The following is a 25418-nucleotide window of genomic DNA, read 5'->3' as shown; positions in this document are numbered from 1 at the left end:
AAGTTGGGATGAGCAGGGCCGTCGTCACGTAGTCCAGTGGCGATTGGATCCAATTTCCTCTCACACCACAGTCTGCGGGGCTGGGGGTTTGGGTGGCTTGGACGAGCCGAGGACGATATCTACCCACAATTCTTTGCGTCTGCTCCCACCTGCAAACATATACAGATCCGTTGGTCTTGGAACTAAGACATTGCTTGAACGCACCTCCTCTGGTCCCTGAACAGTCTGTTTCTGTGTGTCTGCCATGTGCCTTCTGACCTACTTGAGCACGAGCCAGCGGGAAAATACCCGCTGCAATCTGCTGCCACAGGCTCGTGTTGAAGCACACACGTGCGCTAAGCTGTTGTTGGACATGAGGCACAGCTCAGACCTGTCAGCGACTCGACTGTGTTAAGGCCACACCCGATCGCTCGGTGGGAACACACAGTTCTGACGGATGAAGCTGCTGCACTGTCTTGTTTTTAAGTTGAAGAGCATTCAGAGCAGGTCACTTCAGGGTTGAATGAATGTTGGTGACTGGGACTCGTGTTCCCTCTTTTCAGAATTGACCTGCTGCTGTTTCCATGGCGATCAGCAGGGTGACATGCTTCCGCCTGAGTCTGGCCGAGCTGTCTTCACGGCTGAAGGCGGGCCTGTCCTGCTGTCTGCTCGACGTCGAGTCTGAAATGCATGAGAATAATTTTGAAATAAACCCCACCTACAGAGGCAAAACTTTTTAGAACTTTTTTGCCTCTGTAGGTGGGCAAAAAAGTTCATTCATGTTGAGCCTGAAGGCCCTGGATGTTGTGAGTTGTCAGTCCAGGTGGGTGTTTTTTCATGTTTGCCCTGCTTTTATTGAGATCTTAAATCCAGGAATGCTTCCACAAGCCCTTCTTGATGGTGACTCGTCTGTTAGTCAGGTGGAGCGACTGTTTACTTCCCATTTCAACGTGCAAAGTTTGTGCGAAGCTCGTGTCACACGCATGGTGACTTGGTGTTTACCTCAGCGAGGGATAGCGGTGCTTATGCATTTGTTTGGAGCTGCAGAGAAACGCATCAGTGAATGCTGGTTTCTCAGTGTTGTCAATGTAAAACTGGGTCAACTTCCTTCACCTTATGGAGGGTCATTCAGGATAAAAATTAAACTGTGAGTTGGACATTTGATTCATTTTTATGACTTTATATTTTATTTGATCTCCTGTCAGGAAAAGCAACATCAGAGCTTCATCTGGTGAGATGTTTGTGACTCTGTGTCCTGTCTACCAGTCGTTCTTAGAGGAAAAACTATTGCATACACAGAGTTTTACCCTTGTCACGTCAGGTACATCTGATAAAATACTCAGGGTGTTTTCCACGACAGACTGTTCGTCTAGCAAGGCCATTGGGTAAAGGGTCAGAGGGGGTCACTGTTCTCATGAGGCTGATAAGTGTGTTTACAGCACGGAACAAAACATGACCTCTGTTCTCCCCGTCGGTTTAGCCGTTATCAGTCTTGTGTGGATATTTATGGCTTACTTTTGTAGAAGTGGTTTCGGGCGAGCAGACAGGCGGCAGAGTTGACGCTGGTCATGGTGTGTGCTTTGAGTTCTGTTGTTTACGGAGGGACCTTTAGGAGAAGCCAGGCAGACTGTGAGAGCCAAGACACAAAAGCAAGGTAGAAACACAACTATCAGGCAAGTTTTTAGGATAGACCGCAGCCCCCCGTGAATTCAACATCCTGTTCGACCCTGGGACAGTTGGTTTAACCTGCTACCTTCAACCATGAGCAGCTATTATTAGAAACCGTTCAATGGAAGTCAAACACTGCAAAGTCCAAATAACGTTGCTTAACTTGGCTCATCGCACACAGTGATATATTTGATGAACGTTTTATCAACTGAAAATATCAATGTTGTTTTCTTCAAAGAGAAAATCCTCGTCGTTTTTATCCAGTTTTGCCCTCAGCTGCGCATGCTGCACTTGCGTTTTTGTCCCCCTAAACCAAATGAGGTTCAGTGTTTTCGCCAACTTTCAAGATTGCTACACAGGCCTGCTTTTGTCGCCGGTGGAGTGAAGTTCTGTTGCTGGAGCCCAGCTAGAGCTCTGTGGTGATGTTCCCTGGGGAGACTGTGAATCTGGCGACTTCAGTTTTCCAACTGCTGTGTCGATAGTGGAACACTTTGACCCTTGTTCCGCTTTCAAATATCAAAATGGAGTCTTCAGTTCAACCCCGTGACCTGACTGTGACTATTGCCTTGTTTTGGGTCTCAGTGGAGCGACCCGCATCCTATTGAGGAACAGGACCTCTCTAGTTTGAGGTCGTAGGTCATTGTTCTTGGAAGGAAATCAAAGTTTGGTTAGAGTTGATGATCTGTGGTTTGGACACCGGAAGTGGACTTGAGTGTTGCTCCTACCTTGTGTGAAAGCTCCCAGGTTGAGTTTGACTCGGCATCGTTTTCCACCTGAAGGTTTCTTTTCTCCAGCTGAGGGGGACACAGAAAACAGTCCTGTTCAGTAGCTTAACATCTCTTTACTTTATTGTGTATTTTGAAGAGGGTCATTTTATAATAGGCACAATGTAGCGTCTCTTGCTATCAGACTGTAACCAGAGAGGAGAAAATATTTTACCATAAAACTCCTGGGTGATGTGACTTGAGTCTGTCAGGGAAGAAAGTAGATCCTCGAGAACATAATCCCTGCTGCAATATTCCAAACAGACTCCCCTCCAAACACGCATGTAAACGACCACGGCAGGGATGTAGGGTAAAGGTCACAGTCTCCTCATTTCCCATGGTGGCCTCGCCCTTTGCTTGTCTACCTAAGAAGCGTCGCTACAGTTGTCTTGTCTGGAGATCCCGGCGAATCACAGCGTCCATTTTCAAACATTAAGAAAAGCTTTCAGCTGTCAGACAAACAGGTTCTTATTTTAGCCCACTCTGATGGGACGACTTGAGTTGATCTAGGTCAAAAGTCATCGGCAAGATGGTGTAATAGGCCCTTTAATACAGTGAGTATTATCTATCGCCACTGAGGAGTGCTCTAAATAAAGCATGTCCAGAGTGATGCCACCCACTTCACGCATGTGCCTTTATCTCTGATGCTGAGAGTAGCAACATCCTGGGCTTTAGAGGCACTTGTAGACCTCGTTTCAGCAAAGCACTTTGTCAAGCTGAAGTGCAAGCCAGGAGCTGACCAGGTGAACTATGGAACTCAAGTGAAGAAAAATCACATTTGACACCAAGGGACCCAGTTGTTTGATGGCTGCTTTGACCGAAAGCTTCATTCAAGATACACAGGGCTTATGCTCCACCTGTGCGCATTTGTTTTTCTGTATTTAAACACCAGCTCCTCTTTGTTTGAGCGATGTTGAGTGAGTGTTTCAGAGGCATTCTTACCTGATCCAGCAGGGTCACTTTCAGATCACTGTCGAAACAGGCCAGTCCAATCTGATCCACAGAAAAACAAACAAATCAAATCAATATTCAATGTCCGGTAGATGTGGACTGTGCTCGAACTGCGTGAGATGAAGTCGATTTCCCCTCCAGTTTTTGAATGAGCTGTGAATGAAGGTGCTTCCTTCACACAGTGCAGCCCACGCCTCCTTGATCAGCTGAGAAGGCAGAGCGAGCGCTCTTCCCTGCTCTCACGCTGCCGTCAGTGTCCGTTGCACTGGCTGGCATCCACGTCTTATTTCAGCCTCATACCTGGAGATAACTTAGCCAAGCTAAAATAGTATGGGTTCACTTCAGGACTGCATCAATGATCGGTCCCTCTGTGCCTCCAGTCATCTTTACTGCTCACCTTATCGTGCTCACTGACTGCCGTTTATGATGGTGAAGTCGATGAAGCTCCTTCAAATTGATGTGCCGTTTCTGTGACTTGAAAGAGCTCAGATCGGAACTGACCCCTCCTGGTCCTCTCCTGGGTGAGTGGAGGAAAGAATCTTGTGTTGGCTTTGTGTGTGAATCAGACACGGTGACAACGGGATTGAGCTGTGTTGTGATAAATCACTGAGCTTCATGGACGCTGGAGGCTCGTAGGAAGCCATGTGACCTGGAGTGGGGAGGTGAGGTGCGTAGGTTTCAGACCAGCCTCGAGCAGTGGTTTTGGCTTGACTTGTGTCTGGAGTGTGTCTCTGTGTACCTTGGGCCGGACGAAAAAGAACACCGTTTCCACTCACTGATCACTTGTCCCTTGAGTCTTGCATGTTTGGGGAGTTAGGTTCGATGAGGTCAATAAAACTGAGGTCAAGGTCGATCAAAGTGACGCAACAGGGACACGAGGAGATAAAAGATTAATCATTTCTTGATAAGAACGACTTTCTCTTGTCTAGTGGTGCCGTCCTCTGGCAGTGACCCTCATGCAAACAGAAGTCTGTATCCAGGGGAGTCGGTACAAAGGTGACGCGCATCAAAAAAGAAAATAATTTCATGACATATCACTTGTCTTTTGAGTCTCCAGTTTCATGTTATTTCCAATATATACTGAACAACATTGTAAATGCAACGTAAGATCAGAGTAACTCATTTTGGAAGGTTTTGACTTGTTGTCTGTGACCGATTATTTTGAGTAAATGTGGGGGTTAACCACTGTTTTCGTCCAGACATGCAGACCATGTCATGATCGCTCCTTAGACTGGAGTCAATAAAAAGCCATTGCAGACCATGTTCCCACCAGAGGTCCACCTGATCCTGCACCTGAACCTCCGCCTGTCCCTGAAGAACTTTTCACTCCACGACATACTTGTATGACCCCTTGACCCCAGGTATTGTTTGCGTTTTTTTCTTTGTAGTGAGTACGAGTCTGATCACTTTTTGTTGCTGTGAATTTGGTTTTGCTTTAGACGGTGAGCTGGATTATGAGTGCCACTATATGCTTATGCTTCAGTCTGTTTCCAGCTCCATCTTAGTCACTACCAACTGTGTGACGTCTTGCCTGTCAGTTTTCTCCACCCTGCACCAACCAAAAGTTCTAGGATCACGTTTGTTCAATTGTCAACATGCAGAACATGAGTGTGAAAAAGTGAATATCCATGTAAAAATGAAGTCTTGACCTGCTTTTGAACGCAGCCAGCAACCAGTCACTGAGGGGAGTCTATTCCTGTCCCGGCTCAGTGACTCAGCAAGACTGGGGTCACATTTTCACGCCGCAAACTTGCACTGGAGTGGATCCAAAAGAACTTGATGCCCGACACTTATCAGCATGTGGTGCTCTGTTGTTGAAGTAGTGAGGGAAGTATTTAGGCTAATGTGTGGCTCACGTCAGAGTAGCTTAAACAACGATGTCAGTTCGAGTAAGAACACCTGAGGCATAAGAGGCGACAAATGAAGTGAGCAAAACCTTCTTGAATGCCTTGTGTTTCCATATTCACAGTGTTCCAGTTTGCTCGACATGCTGGTGAGATCCTCCGTGTTGGCAGAGCTCAAGGAAAATGCCAGCCGAGTCTGACCCACTTAGCCTCATCATGTTTCTGCTCTGTCTGGATGTTCCCAATCCGAATAACACAAGAGGCCGTGCTGAGCTCGACCCCTGTGTGCAGGAGCGCCACATGTCTGCAGCCCATCGCAGGTAGACACAGACACCACACACCAGTCCAAGTCTAGGCTTTATTGAGTGTGTCATATGTACAAAAGTCTACTGGAAATACACAACCTACAAAGCTACTTTTTCAAACAAACAGTCAAACAATAGAACGAGGAGACGCACAGTTTTTAAAGTTTTTGGCCATAATGGTGTGACAATCAAAGTCTCAATTCTGATAAAAGTCGAAGCACCAACGATTGAAACAGTGGCACATAAAGCCCCGGAGGAAGGCAGTCTTGGTGAGCAGGTGTTGGACTGGTCAACACTGCTGATTCTGAATATGCTCCTGATTTGTTTTCAAATAAAAAGTGAAGTTTACAAAATCAAGATGAAACTGGAACCAACATCATCCGCGTTACAGTGTAAACAAGCTGTTGGCTTTCATGATGCCACAGCCGTCGGTGGCGTCGCACCAACTTTTCTTTGTTTAATATCCTCCAACATGAGACGGACATTTGTAAACTTTCTCTTCAGTACAGTACAAAACGTATAAAAGTAGAACTATGAGCACCAAGCAAGTTTGAGGTAAAGAAACGTCCAAATCTTCCAGTTTTCAGGGCGAGTTGTTGTTTGGTTGGATCACACATCATCCCAGTGTTCCGACCGGATCCAGCAACTTTAAATAGAATTAAATAAACAGGATCCGCTAATGTTGAATGAGCCATCTAAGTCAGTGCTTCTAGTTCCAAATGAAACTTTTCAGATCCCGATCTGGTTAGTATTGGAGTGAAATACCTTCTGAACAGTCTGGAATCAACCGGAAAAAAAACCAACAACAAAGGTTTCAAGTATTGAATGCCTTTTGAAGAACATTTAAACACGTTGTAGAATCGTGTACAACTTTCTAAAAGCTAGAACTAGTCCTCACAACTACGTATTTCTATGCAACAAACCAATAAAACGAGGTAAAATATGCTGCCATTTCCACCCAGTCGGTGGCTTCCCAGTGTTTGCCGTAACCTGTTTCAGATAAAAATTCAAGACCCAGAGCTGGTGTTTGAACAAACGACGCTGTCGTCTTTTGGAGCAAAACTAAACCGCTCCGAACCGCTGAGACTTTGGTTCAAAGGAACTTGCTGGTGTTTGTGTCAGCAGCATTAGCAACTCTAGATGACTACCAAAAACATTCTAGAAAAACAGCTGCAAACTTGATTTTAGTATTACACAGAGTCTTGGATACTGCATTCGTGTGTGTCTGTGTGATTCTTTTTTTTTAGGTCGTAGTGCATGGAGCAGAATACTGTATACAGTAAACAGGCTGTAAACACGTGTTGTTGTTTTTTTGGCAACTTGTCTGACACAGTGACCGGTGACCGCTGAAGTCTATTCACAGGCAAAGTAGTCTTTGAGTGGTGCGAACAAATGTCGAATGACGGGGACGCTCCAGGACCGGCCCAGAAGCCTCTGCCTCGCACCGCGACCCATGTTGGACACGTCAGTGTAATGGACGGGGAAGCCGAAAATCCTGGAACAGTGAGTGGAAACATTGCGGGTCAATGAAGCGCGCCTTTTATTCCCAGAGCAGCACTCCATGCTGAACTGACCACATGAGCAGCTACCCTAAGGTTTTGATGATGACCACCAAATGTCCCATTATTAAAAACAGCAATACATAATATTCCACTTTGAACCCAGTAAGTGCACATTTTCACCTGCTTTTATTTAAAACATTTGGAATGTTCAGGAGGGACGTTGATTTTTCAGAGATTTATTTATTCTGCAAAGGGACGTTTTGTCAGTGTACCCCCATAAAAATATTATATTTGAACATGTTTGTCATTCCAATCAGGTGAACTCACTGAGAGCGAATACTGTCATATTTAGGAGTTACATATTTAGAATTTTACAGTTTAGGTGCCTGTTAATGTATGGGATGCCAAGTGAAACCCTTGTTGAGACGATAGTATTGGACAGGTCACTGGAGGGCAGCAGAGATTTTCAGACTTTATCAGGTTGGTTACATATTAAATTCTCTTTTTTAATGCCCCCAATGTCACATTTTTTTGTCCTTTAAATTCTTTCATTCTTAATCTCCAAGTTTTACACCATATTTTAAAGCTTTAAGTACTTGCATCTTAAGATTTGTGTCATACGCATATATTTGTTTGACGGCGGTCAATGAGGGTTTTGTTGAAGAGCAACATTGTTGTTGGACTGTGGCTCTGCTGTGTGGAATGTGGACGTTTGTGTCCTCTCACCTCTCCAGCTCTGTGCACCACAGGATGTCCTCCTTCCCGTTCATCATGACGGGGAAGTGCTGGTCCTTCCCTTGTTTGATGGAGTTGGAGCGAGTGGTGATGGTGCGCACCTTCCCAAACTACAAATGGAAGGAAAAATGATTGATTGAAATGAACCCACTCCTCAGCACTCTTTATAAGAGTCTGACCTTCGCCACCCGGCCATGTTCCAAACAGTCCTGCAGCTCCAGCTTGTCCATCCCAGATGCACAGAGAGGTCTGGAGAAAAAACAAACAAACCCCATTTGATGAATTCTATATATTTTTACAGCCTTGCATGCGTGCATGAAGCTTGACTGACCTGTTCATGCCGGGCAGGTTTCCCCAAAAGTATCTGGCACGGTGAGCAGCGGAGACCTCGATGGCGTCGATCATCACAGGGTTGCACTACGGAATGCAGTTGGAGTTCAGTCAAATCCAACGGTCATCCAGCCAACTTGCCAAAATGCCACCTCACCTCCAGAAAGCGCGAGATGTCCCTCTTGTCATTGACGCCCATCGCCACGACGTTCTCAAACATCCAAAAGAAGGGCCGGTTCTCTCCTTCTTTGGGTTTGGCTTCGCTCAGCAGGCGGTAAAACTCGAAGAATAACCTTCCTGTCCCTTCTGGAACAGAGCATTACTTCAGCCACCACACGCCAACTCGCACTGGAAGCAGAATCAGGAGGAGGGCTGCTCACCGTAAAGGCCTTTTCTTGCCGGGTTCACTATGGACAAGTCGTTACAGGGACTCCCTCCGATCACCAGATCGAATGGACCCCACTCTTGGATCTGTGAAACGACAACGCGCTCTAGTGTTTAGCAGCGGTACTGGAGCACTTGACACATTTGGGATGAGTGACATGACACTTACATTTTTCTTGGTGATGTTCCGGACATCATGGACGTACTGGATCTTTCCTTCATGTCTTACAACGCCCACAGAGATGGAGTCTTCGCACACTTCTGATGCTACATACTGGTCCAGCTTAAAGCCCAGGTCCCTTAAAACTAGATACCCTGTGAGCAGAGACAGCAGCATGTCATCCACGCCAAGTAGCCAGCAGTGTTCACTGGTGACTTACCAGTAGCGATGCCGTCGAACAAGGAGAGGACTCTGATGGGTCGCCTCTGCTCTGCTGGGACTGCTGGGTAAATCTTTGGCTTCTCCTGGAGGATGAAAACACGTGTACATTTCTGCGGCCTCTTGTCAGTGAAGAACATTCTTCAAAAAAGGGACTCACAAACTCCTGTCCATTGTCGTTGCCGAAAAACTCCTGCAGCTTGAAGCTCCAGTTGTGCCGCTGCTTCAGGACACCGTACTGAAGCAGCGGCTGGCACATGTAGCACCGCCATGGATCCAGGAACCGGGCATTGTTGGACGCTCCAGGATCCACCAGAATGTCCAGGCAGTCCACACAGAAACACCTGAGGTGAACATGAAATGTCACGTTTTGGAGGTTGAAGAAAAATCTGAAACACTTCAGATGAGTCCCAGAGGAAGTTGTATTTCTTGACGTTCTGTCTCACCTGCAGCAGTTTGCGTTGCCACAGAGCAGAACCTCCCGTCCGCCGCAGCAAATGGTGCAGTACGACTGGTAACCGTCGTCGTCGTACATGTAGGACATCTCCAGGTACACGTCCTGCACGCACAGTGGGTCGTAACACGTCATGACTCATTGACATTTCTCTGGCAGGGTCCTGCCTCATGAAGGTACAAGAAAGTCACCTTGCAGGTTTGGCACAGGCCTCCTTCAAACAGCGGATGGAAAGTCACCACTCTCATCTTGCCACATGAGAGGCAGAACTCTTCAAACACAAAACACCGAGCAATTAAAACCATTCACATCTCCCCAGGGTCTGAATTCCAGAATGTACCTTCTATACTTCTTTTGTTTTTCAGAACTTCATTCACCATTTGTTCTGCGGAGGAAGCAGATCAGTTACCGCACAGTCGGGTCAGTGATGTGGACGGGAAGAGCACTACCTCTGCTGTAGGACTCCTCCGGTCCCGCCTTGTTCTTGCTGGTGCTGACTCGAGGGCGCTTGGCACTCGGGAAGTACTCGGGCACAGCAACGTCCAGGACTTGGTCCAGAGCCTTGCCGTCTACTCACACCAGGAAGGAGATGAGAAGTTGGAATACGATTTCATTGTCAGTCAATGGCTTACATCTTTGACAGGCAAGAACAGAATTGTATTTTTATGCGGCTTACCGCCGTTCTGCGTCGGTTTGAGACCCTCCTCTCCTTTGGGCAAGAAGCCGCCGTTTGCCCAGTCCAGCATTGGTTTAACCTGGTCCTCTGGATTCTCAGACTCGCTCTGAGGGAACGTCTTTTCTGCCCGGATACTGGCGATCTGTGGGACAAAAGTGGATGAGTAACTCCATCTCTGCGTCTCATGGTGAAGCTCACACATTTCAGAGCTACAGTGGTGGAAAAAGAGTTTCTGGTCACTCCATTCTGACTGCTACATTTGAATTTGATGATGTGACGGTTCATTGTTTTGTTCACCTTTGAACACAATCTGTTATTTGTTGAGAATGTTGAGGACTGACCTGTTAAAACTGTCAAGAATTTAGTCTTGCTCATTTTTCTTTTCAACAATAAACAAGGAAGACATTTGTATTTGTCTTTGTATAATACAGCTACACCTTTTGATACACAAGATTTTTCATGATAATATTTGACATTTTAAGGGTCAGAGAACTTTCTTTCCACCACTGTATGTTAAAACTAGGTGGGACTGGATTAAAAAAAAACATTTTTCAGTTCATGATGTCACATTGTATAATGTGGTGCACTGAGTTTTCAAGGGATTCATCTGTTATTTGTATCAAATTAATGTATCTATTAAGTAGAAACACTTCCAACTGTATGATTAAATGCGGCTTCAAAATGAGGGTCACTGAGGCTCAAGTCGCCTGGAGACATCGCCCCAAGACTTGATACACTCGGAAAGCAACGCAAAGACATGAAGCAGTCAGTGAGGTTGAAATAGAGCTCTGACGAAGGAGCCTTGACACAGACACGATCGTGGGGCGCACCATTTGTCCGTCAGCGGGATCAAACACTGTCACGGCTGTGAGAGATGGGGAGGCCATCATCATCATCATCAGAGGTGAAAGGTCGTGGAGGAGTGGGAAATCATCTGTGAGATGATTGACTGTGGACTTTTGTTTCAGACGCACGTCTCACCTCCAGCGCCTGGAAGATGGCCCTGCGGTAGGAGGCCAGTTTGGTGTAGGATGCCTGGTTGAAGAACTTCTCGAAGGCGGTGATGGAGTCCAGCTTGTCTGCAGACACCTGAGGGCAACAGTCAGGTGAGCAGTGAAGTCAGGCTTCAGCTTGGTTGAGCCGAGAGACGCTCCGACGCTCGCTCACCTCTGAGAACTTGCCGTCTCCAAACCACTGCAGCCACCTCATCCCGTGTGTGGCCTGTCGCTTTCCAGTTGCTCTCCATGTCACGACGATCCCAGGCCACCAGGAAAACCCCTTGATTTTTCCCCACACCAGCTCGCCAATGCCGAAACCTTTGTTGTCCTGCGGAGGGAGCCACAGTCAGTCATGCGGCAAACGGAAATGAATCACCGGCTTAAAAAGGCCGCTCGTGTTTGCGTAACTTCACGTGCAGCGAGATATGTCGCAACGTTGCTTGTTGTTGGAAGAAACCTGGACATCAGATCCGAAACCTGCCCTCGATCAAAGCCTTTAGACTTTATAAATGCATGCATGTGCCCGGAAAAGGTGCAGTACGCTTCAGTGAGCCAAACGGGGATTAAAAGGACGTGCACACTTCCACACAGACGAGTGCAGACTTGCAGATTTTTAGGACGCAGGTCTCGTTTGCACGAGCTGAACAAGCGGCTCGATCGGGGTCAACCCACTTGGACTGTTTGTCCCACCTGAGTCCACCCAAGAGTGAGCAGGGGAAGGCAGGGAGCACCAAGGTCAGATTTCCATGGACAAGTAGCAACCCCTTCAGGCTGCCTTTTAAAATTCTGACGTCTTCTCCCGGTCCAGTCACATAACAGCCAGCTTTTAAAGACACGCCTCATGAAAAACACTTCTCAGATAGAGGTGAACTGGGCTCATACACAGTATATTATTATTGAGGGTAACAATAGTAGGTGGCAGGCATGGAATGTGCCGGCACGTCTGATGACGCTCGGCACAGCCAGAGCCTTGAAGTGGAGGGTTCAAGCAGAGATCAGTTGCAACAGCGTTGAAAGGCGACAGCCCAGGGAAGGAACTCTGACTTGCTGTTTGAAGAAAGTTTGACCCCTGTGCTTCAAACCAACTCCCACTCTGAACTTGTCTCACTCACATTGTACTCTTGCAGCTTCTCCACGCTGGACGAGGTGCTGCTACTCTGAGCCGAATCTTTGGAGTCCTGCTCGATCAGATCCAGACGAGGGGCCTCGAGGACGCCCTTGGACATGGCCAAGACCGCCGCCGGACCTCGGCCACACTGGTGAGTAGAAGAGACACGTTGCCACCACAGCGACTGTTGCTGACTGGCCTCGCTGTAGTTCAACAAACCGTTTTTACCGCTACTGTGATGTGCTCCTGCTTGCGGTTCTGTCTGCGTGGCTTAGCGTTTGTGTGCGCGGTCAGACCAGCCTGGAAGATGGTTCGGGGTTGAGGCGTCTGCCGCAAGGACTTTTCCTGATGAAATGAGAAGGTGTGAGCAATGACATTTCAGAGCGATGTTGTGAGCCCGAGCGTGACGCACCTCTGTGTAGCTGTCCCAGGCGCTCTCCTCCTCCTCAGACCGTTTCCTGCTCCGCTTCCTGCATCCCCTCAAACACTGGTTATCCTCTGGGGAGGGTGATGTCACAGGTTAGGCAGATGGCAGGGGAGAAACCTAATAGTTGGACTATTTGCAAGTTCCACCTCAGGCAGCGGGGCAAAAGTATCCAATTCAAAGTCTCTACGTCTGTGTTGATGCACCGTCAATTTGAAATGAATGCAGTGTACAGGCCAAAAACGACATGTCAATACCTTGAGGTGAAGTGGCGCCTCCATTCTGTTTGGGGCTAAATGGCGAAGGCGGCTCTGCTCCGGTCAGCGGACTGCTTTCGCTGGTGAGTTCCACGCCGCTGTCGCCCTCTGAGAGACCATCTGCTGGAGCTTTGTCTCCATTCACAGCCGCCTGAACAAACACCTTCATTAGACTCCACTTTCTTCTGCATCAGTCACTGTCACAGCCATGTGAAGCAGCTCTTAAAAACCTGGACAACATCTGCGTCTCACTCGACAACAGGGAGTGAAGATTCACCCTGTGTGGCCAAAGCTTCCGGCTGTCACCAGGATTGTGTGAGACTGGGGGTCAGGTTTAGGCCTGGAGCAGCGGATGGTTAATCCTGTCTGTGGGTGAAAAAAACCCCCACCTCCTCATGTGTCCGCAGGGCTTGAGACAATGGCATCCATTGCAGTTCTGTCCCAACATGACCAGGAAATATCCACCGATCATGAGCAAATACTGAAGGTGTTGCTTGTTTGGCTGGTTCACGTCCCTTCACTCTTCCCTCAGGATGGGCTCTCATAGCCCCCTCCAAATATCTCTAGCACCGTATGTTGTTCACTTCTCACCTTGTGCTCTTTACTGTCCGTGTTTACTTGCTGACCCTCAGATGGGAACGCAGTATAAGCAGTGCACCATCGGACACATGGCTGCAGTCACGACAAGCACGAGAAATGAATAGTCAAGTATATATATATATATATATATATATATATATATATATATATATATCATGAGTCAGTTGAACTTGATCACTTTCTGCGTCATGTAGAGGAGCTATGTGATGGTTTCTCCACTATGGACGCATGGTGCAGCTGTGTTTATCAGGCATATCAGTATAATGTCAGAAAACAGTGTACTGTGAAGTGGGAAGGTTGAGAATAGTATGGAGGCTCTGCGTGGTGGAAAGCAGGGAGGATGTAAGGATGTTTTCTTTCAAATATTGCCTTTTTGGGAACAAAGTTTAAGATGTATCTAGATAAAAAGTGAAGTGCATTCACCGTATAGTGCTCATACGTTTTCATATTTATAGAACCGAGTAAAAAAAAACAATGGCGGCGAGCGTTGCATGTGTGAACAGGCAGTCCGTAAAAACGTTGACATCAGTGCGTGTGCGTGCGTCGTGCTTGCGTCACCCACATTCCACTGTGGGCAAAGACTTGTCCTGAGGCGCTTTGACAATCCTGTCAAAACAACTTGGCCACCATTAAACGATTAGTGCAGCCAGGATTCCAAAACAACCGCGCCACGAACACCACCGACACCGACTGAAGCGTGAGCTCCAGCCAGGAAAACGTCATCTCCTGAGGGCTGCAGCGTCAGCTAAGTCGACTGGAATCGACTGTTAAATTCGTCACTGATTCGGTGAAACGGCTGCAGCCACAGGACCATCGCAACCCAAAATGTGGGCAGCATCAAAGGGCACATACCTTCCACGCCACATTTTGAGCAACATGTGTATATGTGTCGAGCTCATATGGCGACTGGTCGACCTGTCCTGAAGGCAAAGTCTTCTTCAGTCTCAGCCCTACATCTTTGATAAGAGTTGACCTGCATAACAGTCAACTCCTGGGAACCAAAGACTGCTTGGTATTGCCATAAAATGAAACCCCTAAAGCGCTAATAAAAAACAAAAATCAACATACAGTTGCACCATAAAGATTTAAAGTATAGATAATGGCCTTCTCACAGGCAGGTCAGCTCGACATGCCAGTGGATCCTTCCTGCCTTCTTCCGCTGAAACCTCGCCGCTGTGACTCAGGAGCCGAACCTCAAGCCAAAATTCATGTCCCGCGTGTCTGGACTTGACCGAACCTTTATTTAAATACTGTAGTGATGCACCTTCGTGCATTCCACTCTGTAGTGCGGCGACATGCTTCTGAGATCGATTCATTCGACGTTCTAAAAATACAAATCTGAAACGGAGACCCGCTCTGTACGTTCTGTCAAGGCCAGCCGCAATAAGTGGTGACATTTCCTCTTCATTTCTGAGCCATGGATTCTGTTTTGTCGTGAATTAAGTTGCCCACGATTGAAGTATTTCACGTGGAAATATTTGGTTGTTTGGATTTGAAGTTTGCTGTTTTAGGCCATCAGTCTGGAGTGGCAGTTTTGCATGACTGAACAGCGGCGGCGAGTCGAGAGTTTGTTGGCTCTGTGATGAATGACGACGGTGTCGAATGACGACGGTGTCGAATGACAGACGGCTGACTAATTGCAGGGATTCACTTCCCAAAGGACGGATAAGTGACAGACAATCCTCAGAAGGATGACTTGGCACTGACTCCCAAACCATCCTGGCTGTTGAGGTGTGTGTGTAGGGTTTTCCCCTGACCGAGTTGGGGGCCAGGTCGCGACACGTCTGCCGAGCTGTGCAGCAATGACTCTCACCTCGTGACCACAGGGTTTCAGATCTGATCTCTGACTGAGTGTTTGATGCCTCCGCGCTTGTCGCTGTTGTCAAATGTGCAGGCGGAGAGCGAAACCTCTCGAATGGTTTTTGCTGGTGGACGCCCCAACTGGCCTGCTGTCAAGCGCTCCTAAATTCATGTCGGCGAATGTCGAGAATCTTGGAGGCGGACAGGGCATGATAGATGGAGCTTGTCGTGGATGTAAGAATGCTAGTGGAGTCACTCAAAGAACCAGAAACATGAAGTGCCAGAGGAAACAGATGGAGGCAAGGAAATGCACCTTTCAGACAAATTGACTTACGATTCTGGGAAAGAGGAAGGAGTGTCAACGGCAGCCCAGTTAAACAAATGCGTATAAAGCAGATAATTGGCCAAAGGCTAGTTTTGGTTAGTGGAAAGGTGGCGGGTTGCTCTACTTTCAGCTCGCCCGCGTTTCAGCTCAACCTGAGAACATGCTGGTTCTACTGATGAGGCTCAGAGAGGAACGTGAGTTTCACCCTCGCAACTTCAGTATTTACGGTTGTGTATGTGGTGACAAGAAGTGAGGCTCCGACTTGCTGAAGAAAGACACGTATCTGACGCCAGGTGCACTCCTCACGAAGTGGCAAGTCCTTGGATGTCATACGGGGGATGCTTCCCCCAGGTTGTCACGTTGGTGTGGACAAGTTTGTTTGCTACAGAAACACTGGCAAATGCCTTCTTCAGTCAGTGTGGGGACGTGTAAGGACGACACAGTCACAGGTTGGCAATTTGGCCGCCTCCTTTTGCTTTGCCCACATCAGGTTCAAGTGTAAAAGGAGACTAAGAAGAGCTGCCCCAAAGGTTGATGGCACAGAAAGGACTGAGCACTTACAGTCGCCGTCATGTTGTTGCTCTCCTCCATGATGGCCGCCGAGTACGTGTTGGAAGGCATCACCGTCACCGTCGACTGGTCCAGCTCTTGCCCTGACTCCTTTTCAAACCTGCGGAAAAGTCAGAATCCAAACATTTCATGAGAAGCGATCCTGAATAGTCGGACGGCTTTCATTCAGGTGTGAGTTAGCAACGCTATTCTTGCTCAGCAGTCACACAATATCCTGTCTATTACACAACAATAAAAAAAAAAACACTGATCCTGTTTGATCCAGTTTTTGTAGCGCCCCAAACTTAACCGACACTGACTCATCACAGCTTCAGTTCCAGCTGCAGCCCCTCATTATCCCATGTACAGCTGCACCCCAGGGCTTCAATCCAGCTTCTTGTTCAGACAGTCTTATTTTGGCAACCTGTTGCATATTAAGGGCAGATATCAACTGCTGATGACTCATGCCACTCGTAGTTGCCAAGCTGCAGTGACCTCCATTCTGACGTGCAGGATTGTATGACTCAGTGGTTTCATGAAATCGTAGTAGAACCGGGAGTATTGACATGAGTCATGCTGAGGTGACGTCCTGCCGCCAGTTTCACAAATAACGCGTCAACAATGTGTCAAAGTTGAGATGGAGACGTGATGGGTTATTACTGTGGTTTGTTCACACTGTGTTCTTCTGGTTCAGGGTCGACATGTGGCCAAATATTTACAGCTTTCCGACTTCATTCTGTCAGGTTTGAGGGGGGAAATGCTCTCGATCAGGATGCAGTCATGAGGGCGATAACAGATCTAGCGCAGAGCAGAAACCCCCTGCACAAGGTCTGAGAGGGGGCGAGTGAGTGAGTTCGTGAACAGGAAGTCGACGGGCCAACTGCCTTTCTCGAGCGTTTCAAAGGCTTCACCGGCTCAACAGCTGCTGAGATTCGGTGATGCCCTTCATTCTGGTTCCGCTCATCAAGTGTTGAAAATGTGACGTGCTGAAGATGAGGCGAGATTTGTCGCAGTGTCACTGGACTTCGCTTGTCTTGAGAGGGTTTGCACCACGAAAATGCATGTCACTATTGTTTCTCATAATCCCACCCCCGTCCAAAACAACCAGGGGAATTGACTGAAGGAATGTTGTGCTGTGTCTGTGTGTGTGTGTGTATATATTCAGATTAATTTCACTTTCTAAGTTGAAACCCCTTCAACTTTCGTGTGACGTGACCTGAACAAGTGGAAGTTCAGGTCACATCTGTAAACCACAGTTTGACAGCAAATCTATATTTGTTTGCAGTCTGAAACTAGCACTCCTTTGAAAGGAAGCATGAGAGTGAACTGAATGGAGTAACAGTAGGCTGATACTACCAAGAAACCTCCTGTCTTTTGTGTCTCAATACATGAGTAATCCTCCCTCACTTCCACTTTCATGCCCTTCATTCAATTCCTTCCGATCTGCATGTTTTTCAGATTTAATTCAGATTTGTTCTGCACAGGTCTGCAAGTTTTGGTGCGCCTCAAATTCACGTCCAGCCAACTCTAGGTGAGTCAGCGCTGGCCCCCGAGCATCTCGAACAAGTCATGCAAAATAATATCCTTAATAAGAATCGTCGACTGTACAAACTCAAGCCCTCAACCAGAAACCTGTCATCATTGTGCCGCTCTGCAGGGACATGTTTCAGCCTCCGAAAGAGATGGAGGACAAAAAAATGTTTTGGAGGAACTAGGGGGAACTGGAGGGCAGCGAGTGAGGGGCCCAGAGAAAGGGGACATTGAGGAGAGGGGGCGCACTCGCACATCAAAGTTGTGTCTGCTTCTGAGAGATTAGGGGCTGCACTGCAAAAGGGAATTGTTCAGCAGCAGCAGCAGTGTGTGCGTGCATGCACGTGCGCGCCTCTCAGGGGGATCAGCTCAGCAGGGTCTTTCGCTGGGGGCTGCATTCCTCCTCTGTCATGTACTGCACGGCCCCTTCCAGTTTGGTTCCACCCTCGAAATTGAAAGTGTGATGCCCATTGTCCGCGCCGAAGGCACAGTGAGCTCACACACTACATTCTTCATTCAGTCGTTACAGCTCCATTATCCTGAAATTTTGTGCTCAATTACAAATGTGTGACTTTCCTGCCATCTCTGGACCACCAACAAGTCACGTCGCCGTGGTAACCAGAACAATGGCTGCACTTTTTTTTTTTTTTTAAACCGAGCAATCCGTTAATGTAAGAAGTGAACTTTGGACAGTGTTCTATCTGCGGAGGTACATTCTGGCCAGGCTTGGTTCTGATGTCCGCCACCACCACCACCACCACCGGCATGTCTCTCGCTCTGCCCCTCTTCGGTTTGTGAGCGCTGAGATGAGAGCTTTTGGAAGTTTACTACTCGGTGTCGAGTGTGAGGTCATGCCACAGGCCGCCCGACGCTGACTAGTGTGCCAGGATTTGTTTGCCTCTTGCCCACCCGTGCTCCACATTTGGCCGCGATCATGAAGCTTTTCCAGTCAAGCTCCATCCCCATGGGTGCGTTCACGCCTCAGCTTCCACTGAGCAAACTCCAGCGGAGTTGTGGGTTTAAATGGGGACACAGAGGAAGGGGAATCACATCTTTCTCTGACCTCTGAGTTCACGTCACTGCACATGACTCCTCACTTTAGAGTGGAGAAGCACCAATTCTATCACAGTTCTTGAAGATCACTGAGGGTTATGGATGCAGCTGTTTGGCAAGACGCCACCACAGGAAGCTAGTTTGGGGTTTACGCCACTTATTTGCACTTTGTTATTTAAAAAAAAATACATCTCCAGCCCATGTTTCTTTCTGCAGAGTGATTCATGTTGGCTGGTTCTGATCTCATGCAAGGTGGTGGACTTGAATGGAGTTGCAGTAGTAAGCTGCTTGAAGAGGAATGTCCTGAACCTGAGGCGCTCCCTCGGTCGGAGGTGGAGGTGCCTGAAGTAGACGCGCTTTTTTATGCTGAACACAGAACGTGTCTTCGTGTTTCTCGCTCGTTCCACCGCTCCAGAACAGAGTTGTTCAGTCGGAGGTTGCTGGCTTTGGAGCCGTCGTTACGCGCTCCTTACCTGTAACACCTGAACCCGACTGACCGACCTGCTGCCCTGCGACTGACCTTCACCACCGCGACTCACAGCAACGACCCAACATCCCCGGAGCAGGAGCCATGAACCGCGGGCTCCTCCTCCACCCGATAACTCTGTCCAAACTGTCGTTGGAAATACGCGTTGGACGCATAAAGACACCTTGACAGAAGTCGCTTGAGAGTGTGAATCCCACAGAAGCGCGATTCCCACTTTCTGCCTCGCCGTTTGAAACAGACCAAGTTTGTTGTTTTGTCAAACACGTGCACGACGATCGACGCTCCACCAAGGAAGCGGCTTGATCGACGTCAGTCACCCCGAGACGCTCCGCGCAAACCAAACTCGCGCGCAGAAAAGTACTCACATGGCCTTCCAGGTGTGCTCCAAGTATCCACAGACGGAGAAGGTCAGCCAACTCTCGGACGAAGGTGATGCGTGAGGGACTCGTGCTCGACGCTCGTTGGTTTGGGTCGATCACGCAGTGGAAGCGTGCTGCAGCAGATCCGCACTTGTACTCTCTCTCTCACCCTCTCCCCCCCCCGCCAGAGTGTGTGTCCGCGGGGTGTGTGTCGCCTTGTAAAACAGTGGGCCGACCTGCAGAGAGGTGAGAGCACATTGGGCCTGGCTTGGGATGTAAACACCCCCTTTTTTTCTAACCTGAGGTAAAGAAAAAAGTCAATCTCAGGAACCCAAAAAAAAAAAAATCAAACCAAATTCCAAGTTGAAGCTTGTTGTTGACCTTGTTTAGACACCGTTGGTGGATCCAGATTAGACCGGACTTTTTACCTAAGAATTCAAACATTCGGTGCAGCCTTTCAACGTGCACTTATTTAGCAATGTGTGGGCACCGTGTTGTCATTCCTCTGAGGTGCTCATGAAGGTGGAAGACCAGTGTGTTGCTCATCATGGATGGCTCCGCTGACGCCTGTTCAGAGTCGTGTCGACTCACCTTTAACTCAAGCGCAGCCGAGCTGAAGGACCATGTGAGGTCACCTCTCCAGCCGGATCAAGTCCCAACCCATTTCAGCTTTGACACACGTGTGCGACGCTTTCATCCCAATAACATGTACGAGCATGTGAAGTCATTCTCATGCGAGTGCTGGGTTTTGAGTTACCGCTGACGTCACATCTGTAGCATAAGCTTCCTGAGAGAAATGTGGTGTGTTTGAGTTGTGGAGGTCTGTGGAGTTCACACGTTCATTCGTCTGACCAGATGGCATTGCTGACTTTTTCTTCTTGTTCTGACCCAGGATCAGCTGGTGAGGTCCAACCACATGCAGCGCTGAAGATGTCCAAGGCTCGGCTGTGAGTATGCACTGTCATATACGGGTCCTGGTCAGCTGCTCAGATGGAATTAGGAACAAGAACATTCAGTTTATTCCATGTTTTGGTCCAAGGCGCTTCACCCTTGAAGGACTCGGGAGGTCATGCGCACGCACGCAGCGCCACTTTTCATGCAGAGCGACAGTGGCTCCACATCCATATTCTCACCACACGCCTCCTCTACACCACCATCTTGAGTCAAGGAAGGAGTCAAATCTGACACCGGGTCACTTCATGACCTCTTCCTCACGTTTGGAAGAACACAGGATTTGGTTCTGTGCATTGTTCTGCTATGGACACAGTATATATATCCGCACAAACTGAACTCGCGTGGTCGTCACATGAGAGATTCTTTACTTTTCCAGAAAGAGGGTGAAAAATAAAAAGTGAACTCTGGTCTGAGGCACCGCGGAGCAGGGCGCATGCGCGTGTAGCGGTACCCGGAAGTGTGCGGAGCAGCACGGAGCGTTTGACGTTTAGCTTGAAAACACACAGTGAAAATGCAGCTTCACTTCACTAAAGACAGTTTGCCGGATGCGGTCGCCGCCGACTTTCAAAATCTGAACAAATTGAACGAGCAGGTACGTGACAACGGTGCTGTTATTGGAACATTTAGAGATTGTGTTGTCGCGGTGGCCTCTTAATGGTTTCACTGGTTCCGCTTAAATAGTGACAGTAATGTGTCAAATGCGCTCGGAAAGAGCGTCAAACAAGCGGAGGTTTCGGTCCATCTCTGCTGTTGATATGCGCGCGTCACGTGACTCACGAGACACGGAGGAAGCACGGACTGTGACCACGTGTGTCCGGTGTTCCTGCCTGGTGCCGTGGTCGGTGTCAGGCACCTTCTGAACCTCCACCTGTGCCTGGTGGACTGTCAGACATGTGGTGTGTGTGTGTGTGTAACCAGCCTCGTCTTGTTGACAGCAATTCCGTCACCTGATCGAAGTCCTCTTCCTTTTCCTGTTGGAGCCCAAAGAGGTGACGCACGCACCGGTCCATCCATCCATCCATCCGTCTTCCTGCTCTGTGTGAGACCCGTCTCCTTCTGCAGACCGACCGATTCATGCAGCAGCTGAGTGAGTTTGCAGGAGAAAACGGGATGAGTGCGGCTCCTCTGAGGAACCTGATGAAGAGCGTGCTGATGGTGCCACAGGGTGAGAGAGAGAGAGAGACCTGACCTGCACGCGCAGATCACACTCCCTCCATCACCACGGCCCCTGACTCGGCCTGGACCGAGTCCCAGGCCACTGCGTGATGCCCGCCACTCTGTTGTTTTCCAGGAGCGCTGAAGAGAAGTCTGACTGTCGACCAAATCAAAGAAGATTTCCAGACGTTGGGTATGAAGATCAGTCACCATAAATCTTTGCATATACTTCTGTTTATATTTGTCACCAGCAGTTTGTGGTTCCAGTTAGCGTCGAAGCCTCTGAGCTTCTGTTCTCCAGGTCACAGCTCTCCAGTTCATTTCCACTTTCCACCACAGTCTGGAGAGCAAAAGTATTTTTAAGGAATATGGAACACAAGTTCACTAAATGATAGAGATATTTTCTATTAAGCTTCTTTGTTTAATGCTTATTGCAAGCCCGAAAAATTATTCCCAGATATTTTCGTGGGATTCTCATTTTCTTCCCTTTAATATATATATTCATTTTACATATTTTAAATCTTATAACATATATAACACTTTTTTCTGAGCCATTCTATCTATCTGTCTATCTATCAATCAATCAATCAATCAATCTATCTGTCTGTCTATCAATCTATCCATCTATCTGTCTGTCTGTCATCAATCTGTCTGTCTATCTGTCTATTTATCTGTCTATCAATCTATCTATCTGTCTGTCTATATATGTATATATATGTAATGTATTAAAATATATATATATAACAAATATATCTAACATATATATATTTTTTTATTTTTATTTTTTTGTTCTGAATATATGTATGCTGTATATCTGAGGGTTGAGTCAGCAGAATTTCCGTGTTTGGATCAAATGAATTGTGTCTGCGTGAACAGGCTTGAATGAAGACAAAGCGAGCCACTTTTCTGAGCAGGTCAGTTGTTGAGTTGGACCCTTCCTGTTGAACAAGTCGCTCGTACCACCTGGATGAGCCTGTATCTTCTGCCTCCTGCACAGTGGGGGAGCCACTATCCGGCGCTGTCCAGACTGGCTGTGGCCCAGACCCTGCTGGTCAACCAGCTGCTGGACATGGAGTGGAAGTTTGGAGGTGAGCCTCTCTGTCATGCGTCTGGCTGTGTTGCGGCCGTTTCTATTCATGAGGCGGACGACGGCGTTAGCATGCGTGATGTGCAGCTGATGGCTCTGTGTTGGCCTCCTCACGGGGTATTCATGGGAGGCTCATGGAGATGGTAATCCTCAGTGGTGCGCAGGGCGTGTTGCACTGGCCTTTACATTCACATGATATGCGAAACCCCCCACCCCCCGAGCTGCCCCTGTCTGGACTTGCCTTCACCCACTCAGCTGTTTGTCTAGACCAGTTAGAGACGAGAGGTCTGCCGCGTGAAGCTGGAGACGGAACACTCAGTCCATCAAGTCCCAGTCATTGAGTCTAAAGCTCTGTGTCAACTCGCGTCTGCTTTTCTTAGCCATGATTGTGCTGTCATGAGATGAGATGAAACTGCCGACTGAACCGGTTCCATGTTTCTCCCCTGCACAGTCACCGTGGGCACCAGTGAGGTGCAGAGAGCCGGCCACATCTTCCTCCAGGTGAGGGCGCTCTTGTCTTGTGCGTGTCGGTTGTCCAGGCACAGCTGAAACCTCAGCTGTGGTCGGGGTTGAGGAGAGGCATGACCCATGCTGAGTTCTGGATTCAGAGTATAATAATAATGGAGGACAATAAGTCATTATCAATGTATTACCATTGTCATGTGGTAATTATCAGTAAGTCATGGTCATTAATCGCAAGGCTTGACATAAATAGCCCTGAGAAATGTGTCGCCATGTCAGATGGAGAGCTGCCAGAATGTCATGCAGCAATTCTGGCAGCTCTCCATCTGACTTTCAACCCAAAGAAAGGATCCCCAAAAGAGAAGAAATCAGAGTCAATAAAGCCGGTTCCCAACTGCTGGATGTCAGAATCTCCAGGTCCAGACTGAAGGGTGTGGAGGAGCGAATGCAACCAACTCAAGTCAATGTCTTCATGTGATCAACAGTCTGCTTTAAATATGGAAATGCATCGTAAAATAATCCAGTCTTGTTTCTCTTCATTTTTATTTCATACAAGTTTGGACCAAAGGCCATGAGATCTTTGAGTGTGTGGATGTTTCATGGTGCATTTCATTGATTGATGTGAATTTGTGGCATTCGTCCTCCATTTCCCGACATGGTCTTCACATGGGTGAAGTTTCTTGTTTGTCTGCGGCGTATTTTGGGAAACGTACATGTTGTTTTGAGGAAGTGCAGCCAGTGTGTGTGACAGCAGCCTGTTGCTGTGAAGGCGACCAAGTCAGATGAGGGATGTTCTGGAGCTCCTCCTCCTCAGCCTGCGGACTCACACTGCTCCTCTCCTCTCCTCTTCTGTGCAGCTGAAGCTGGTGGTTCGGAAAGGAAACGCCACGGAAAACGTTTACATGGGTGAGTGGTGCTGAGGAGCTGGTCACATGACTGGTGTGGGGGGTGAAGCGGCTCATCGCCGTCCTCACGTTGGGCTGGAGTGTCAGATGATCTGTGGAGTCGACACACCTTTACTGTGAGGGCGCCATTGTGTTGACGCTGTTCCCACGGCAACAGCGTGTTTGGTCTCATCCCCTCGATCCTCTGTTCAGTCAGGCAGAGTCGACCGGTTGCATTCCAGTGATGAGTTGAGGATGTGTCACAGTGATGAAAGAATCTTTCCTGTGGCTCAGCTGCAGCTCTGTGTTTCCTGCTTCCAGAGCTGACGCTGCCTCAGTTTTACAATTTCCTGCACGAGATGGAACGTGCCAAGGCCGGCATGGAGTGCTTCTCCTGAGAGAGACCTGGGCATTGAACACGCCAGCACCTTCCTGCTGACACCGTGGAGGGGCTTTATTGACAGGCATCATGGCCAGGCCTTTGTTGTCCTGCAGGGGGAACCCTGGAGGCGCCGGCACCCATCCTGTCTCTGCTGGTCCTCTTTGTTTTCATTTCACTCTCCAGAGTTTGTACATTGTGCTCATCACTGGCAACACATCTGCCAGGAACGTGATGTCCTGCTGTGTGTCTTCGGCTCAGTGTGGGCAGACGACCCCTTCCTTTTCTCGAGAGTTCAGCTGGAGACTCTTCCTGTCCATCCCATGGTGGGAGAGACCAGCGCAGGAACACACTCCAGGGATGTCAAGCTCGGGCCAAAATAGCTGTATTCAATTGTGTCAATAAAAAGATTTACTTTAGCACACGTCATGACACTTGTGCACTCACCTGCTTGTCTGGAATTCACATCACATCACATCACATCACATCACATCACATCACATCACATCACATCACATCACATCACATCACATCACATCACATCACATCACATCACATCACATCACATCACATCACATCACATCACATCACATCACATCACATCACATCACATCACATCACATCACATCACATCACATCACATCACATCACATCACATCACATCACATCACATCACATCACATCACATCACATCACATCACATCACATCACATCACATCACATCACATCACATCACATCACATCACATCACATCACATCACATCACATCACATCACATCACATCACATCACATCACATCACATCACATCACATCACATCACATCACATCACATCACATCACATCACATCACATCACATCACATCACATCACATCACATCACATCACATCACATCACATCACATCACATCACATCACATCACATCACATCACATCACATCACATCACATCACATCGTTCTTCTGCTCCTCCTGCTGCCGGCCGTGAGTCACTCCAGCTCTGTTGAAGCACATCAGTGACGTGTCAAACATGTGACCT

The 25418-nt window shown here is 48.1% G+C and overlaps 2 protein-coding genes across 3 annotated transcripts; one reads left to right on the top strand and one right to left on the bottom strand.

Annotated features, from left to right (window-relative positions):
- Positions 1 to 5274: 5274 nt before the first annotated feature.
- On the bottom strand, positions 5275 to 19573 carry dnmt3bb.1 (DNA (cytosine-5-)-methyltransferase 3 beta, duplicate b.1). 2 transcript variants are annotated; one of them, XM_053850088.1, is made up of 22 exons: positions 19468 to 19573; positions 16045 to 16153; positions 12759 to 12909; positions 12490 to 12575; positions 12297 to 12422; positions 12082 to 12225; positions 11139 to 11297; positions 10953 to 11060; positions 9972 to 10113; positions 9745 to 9864; positions 9636 to 9680; positions 9487 to 9566; positions 9288 to 9400; positions 9002 to 9185; positions 8843 to 8927; positions 8632 to 8777; positions 8459 to 8549; positions 8236 to 8384; positions 8080 to 8165; positions 7928 to 7997; positions 7740 to 7858; positions 5275 to 7006 (listed from the first exon to the last, which is right to left on the bottom strand). In XM_053850088.1, coding segments are annotated over exons 1-22 (2457 nt in total). In that variant the 5' UTR covers positions 19470 to 19573; the 3' UTR covers positions 5275 to 6864. The 2 variants fall into 2 exon arrangements, with proteins under 2 accessions (XP_053706063.1, XP_053706064.1); XM_053850089.1 differs by having other exon boundaries at positions 12306 to 12422.
- A 1285-nt stretch (positions 19574 to 20858) lies between these two features.
- commd7 (COMM domain containing 7) lies at positions 20859 to 24826 on the top strand. Its single transcript, XM_053850103.1, has 9 exons — positions 20859 to 21007; positions 21351 to 21404; positions 21478 to 21580; positions 21707 to 21763; positions 22447 to 22484; positions 22568 to 22658; positions 23109 to 23158; positions 23977 to 24025; positions 24325 to 24826. Exons 1-9 carry the CDS (start codon positions 20927 to 20929, stop codon positions 24399 to 24401), a joined length of 600 nt encoding a protein of 199 aa, XP_053706078.1. The 5' UTR covers positions 20859 to 20926; the 3' UTR covers positions 24402 to 24826.
- The last annotated feature ends 592 nt before the right edge of the window (positions 24827 to 25418 follow it).

This window comes from Synchiropus splendidus, chromosome 18 (genome assembly GCF_027744825.2).
Source record: "Synchiropus splendidus isolate RoL2022-P1 chromosome 18, RoL_Sspl_1.0, whole genome shotgun sequence".
NCBI classification, from domain to species: Eukaryota; Metazoa; Chordata; class Actinopteri; order Syngnathiformes; family Callionymidae; genus Synchiropus; species Synchiropus splendidus.
Note: the sequence above shows the minus strand (reverse complement) of the source record. Positions and strands in the feature narration are given on the sequence as shown.